This window comes from Penaeus chinensis, chromosome 38 (genome assembly GCF_019202785.1).
Source record: "Penaeus chinensis breed Huanghai No. 1 chromosome 38, ASM1920278v2, whole genome shotgun sequence".
Taxonomy (NCBI): Eukaryota; Metazoa; Arthropoda; class Malacostraca; order Decapoda; family Penaeidae; genus Penaeus; species Penaeus chinensis.
Window position 1 is genome coordinate 30,074,002 of NC_061856.1, and position 3,852 is coordinate 30,077,853.

The following is a 3,852-nucleotide window of genomic DNA, read 5'->3' on the forward strand; positions in this document are numbered from 1 at the left end:
TAGATAAATAAATGATAAACCCTAATTATTTACACAGTTTTCATCCTAACCTGAATAATCATAATATATATAACTATTGCTCACTAGTGTATTAGAAGTAATTAAAATCTTTGACTTTGATTTAAGACTATTTGCCAAAAGGGATTTGACTCAAACTCTTTTCCATAAATTCATATAGAATTTCCATGTTATGGGTGAGGTGGGGCTTACAGACATGTTTACCTTTCAAAAGCAAGACTGGAGTTTGGTGTGTGTTTTTTTTATCCTTATTGCATCTAATACCCTTATTCATGTGTGTTTTTGTACGTAATGTACAAATACATTCATACATGTTGATACATACATACACACATGCATACTTATATATACATACATACACAGGTACACACATACATACATACACACACATACACACATATATTCTATGTATATGCATGTTCAAATGTACATATGGATGATAAAAAATGAAAATAGATGAATAAACAAATAAATAAAATATATAAATATATATATATATATTATGTATATGTATATGTAAATGTATATGTATGTGTATATGTATATCTATATCTATCTATCCATCTATATAAAGAAATATATATATATATAATATATATATATATATATATATATATATATATTATATGTATATGTATATTATATGTATATGTATGTATATGTTTATATATATATATATATATATATATATATATATATATATTATATACATATATATATATGTATGTATATGTTTATATATATATATATATATATATATATATATATATTATATATATGCATATGTGTATATGCATATGTGTATGTATATATATATATATATATCTGTGTGTGTGTGTGTGTGTGTGTGCGTACTCATAAGCACATATTTTCATTCTTATTTTCATACTACCACATTTGTATGTGTACATATATATACATAGATACATATATATATATACATACATACATACATACATATATATTTATATACATACATTTACACACACACACACACACACACACACACACACACACACACACACACACACACACACACACACACACACACACATATATATATATGCATACATATATATACATATGCATACATATATATACATATATATATAATGTATACATATAAATGTATAAATATATATACATATATATACACATACATACATACATGTGTGTGTGTGTGTGTGTGTGTGTGTGTGTGTGTGTGTGTGTGTGTGTGTGTGTGTGTGTGTGTGTGTGTGTGTGTGTGTGTGTATGTGTGTGTGTGTGTGTGTGTGTGTGTGTGTGTGTGTGTGTGTGTGTGTGTGTGTGTGTGTGTGTGTGTGTGTGTGTGTGTGTGTGTGTGTGTGTGTGTGTAGTTATAATGAAGTAAGAAAGGAACTCTGAAAATATTAATTCACTTCCCTCTAAAATCAGTAAGTGAAAATATCCCAAACCCTATAAAGTGAAGGCAGACTAGCCAGAAGATGGCAAGTTCCCCCCTCTGCTTCCCCTAAAATGTAATTGTTTATTTCATGCTTTAATGCCACCCTGGCATTCCTCACTTCTTGATATATTAAACACATATTGCTCTTCACTCTCTGAGGGGGAAAATACCATACAACTTCTTTCTTTTATTTCTTTCTTGCATGTATTAATGGTATTTATATTCACTTTAAACTTTAAGTTAAGACAAATGGAAATGGAATATTAAAATAAAAAAACAAAGGCATAAGCAGATGCAACTCTAAACAAAAGAACACCAGCAACACTAATCATGTATACTAGCATGGCTTGAGTCAGTAATTACAGAATAGTGTTAACTGCTCATTTCACTTTATGTATCTAGTGATGTAAATATATCATGAATATACACAGTTGAGTGTGTATGTGTATGTTTACATGTGTGTATATATGTATATATATTTATATTTATATATATATATAATTTTTTTTTTTTTTTTTATATATTCATATATCTATAAATATACAGATATTTTTATATATATACATACATTTCTATACATATAAATATATATATATACATATATATATTTAAATATATATGTATATATATACATATATACAAAGCTTACTTACAGTGAAGGTTGTCATGATGTGATTACTATCATCAATAACATTGAAAATCACAATTAATCAATTTAACTACTTTCTGTTCTCAGAGTTTCCATGCCAATTCCATAAGTTGATAGGAACACTGTGTATTGATGCTAGTAATAAGCTTTGAATGCTGTCAGCTATTGGACTTCTAGTTATACTGAATGATAGCCACCAATAACATAAAAGCTGTCAGGCCAACACAATTCATTCATGCTTTCCCATCCAAAACTGCTTGTGTGGCTGTGATAAGCAGGAACATGAGCATTCTGGGAAAGGAAGCTCCTAATGTGTCACAAGTTTATATATGCATATAAGTCTTAGACTTAATAAAATGAAAAAAGTTAATTAAAATGAAAAAAAAAAAAAAAATCCTTCACTTTACCTTGGTCTTCTAGCACAGCTGTCACAAGACCTTGGGTAGGTAACTTGCTTTGAAGCTGATGTTCTTTTTTATGACACAAATTATATTAAATCACTTTAGTTAGTTGGCCAAGGTACAATCTTCTGAAAGACAATGAGTAAATTAACGACTTCTTTCTGTGACAACACTTTCACAAAACATATCTTTCCTCATCACCATCAGTGGCATGGTCTTATTCCTTAGATTTTCTTCCTTCAACCTCTAAGGGAATAATCATAATCATCATCATCATTATCTGCTTGAGCCTTTGTCAATCAATTACTCTATTAATACTATAAAATAAAAAAAAAGAAACTAAAAACAATTATAAATAGTTGTACCAAATTAAAAAATACAAGTACCTGCAAAGCCAATGGGATATGAATCACAAGCAGATGAAAGCATCAATTCTTCTCCTGGGCTGCTGTCCTCAACCAAAATTATGGTGAGGCTGGTTTATGCTCCAGGAAAATATTGCCTACAATACTGTCAGGTTAAGTTCACACTCGCTTGGTTGGTAATATCACATTACCATTTGCTTTCTGGATCACCACTTATGATGGCACAGATCAAGTGATCAAACTCACATCACAAGTTGTCTCACTACACTACTGCCACGAAACTGTACAACACTTGACATAAAATGCCATAAAACCACATCACAGTAAGTAATCAACCATAGGAATGTAAGCTACACAAGCCGAGGTCCATGACAGCACAAGTCCTCACTAATGACAAAGGTGGCACGAGAGCGGTGCAGCAGGCATCCCCCCGTGCAAGTGGGCAGCGGGGTACTGTGTGACGGTCGCCGCGCCGCGCCGCCCAGACTCGAGTGCTGGCACAGATACCACTCACTGCTTGGCTGGCAGCCCGCCTGTGTGCTGCCTCCTCCTCACTCTCACACTTCTTGTCACCTCCACTCAGCAATCAATACAAGCACAGCACTGTCTGCTTGCAGGAGGCAGGGAGGGACCCCCATCAGAGCTACGAGTGCTCGGTGCAGGTGGTGGTTCGGCTGCGATGGCTGTGGACGTGCAGCGCGGGCGGTGCGGGCGTGTACTGTGGGCGTGAGACAGCCAGCAGCGGCAGCATGCAGCAACAGCAGCACCAGAGCCCGGCGCGGCACCTCTCACCTCGGCCGCCGCAACACTGCAGTGCCGCCTCCACCTCGCCTTATCTCCGCACGCGAAACTCACTACGCTCACCCGCTCCGGCCGCGTTCCCTCCGCCGCCGCCGCGCAAGCACGACGCTCGACGCCGCCGCCCGTTGAATGCAACTGCAACCGCAAAAGTCAACTCGTAAAAAACGCCTCGTCCGCAGCGCGAGGAGAGAG

The 3,852-nt window shown here is 35.2% G+C and overlaps 1 protein-coding gene across 11 annotated transcripts in view; it reads right to left on the reverse strand.

Annotated features, from left to right (window-relative positions):
- LOC125045850 (zinc finger and BTB domain-containing protein 14-like) overlaps positions 1 to 3,342 on the reverse strand; it is a 119,198-nt gene extending 115,856 nt beyond the window's left edge. For 4 of the 11 annotated variants that reach the window (XM_047643395.1, XM_047643393.1, XM_047643392.1 and 1 more), the window contains exons 1-2: positions 2,881 to 3,017; positions 2,501 to 2,622 (exon numbers count right to left, since the gene is read on the reverse strand). Coding sequence is in view for 3 of the 11 variants with exons in the window: in XM_047643384.1 (XP_047499340.1) it covers positions 2,881 to 2,923 (43 nt within the window). In the remaining 8 variants the exon portion in view is untranslated. Of the gene's footprint in view, positions 1 to 2,500; positions 2,623 to 2,880; positions 3,020 to 3,247 lie in introns of those variants that run through there. The other 7 variants (XM_047643391.1, XM_047643384.1, XM_047643386.1 and 4 more) reach the window with 3 other exon arrangements.
- Positions 3,343 to 3,852: the final 510 nt, after the last annotated feature.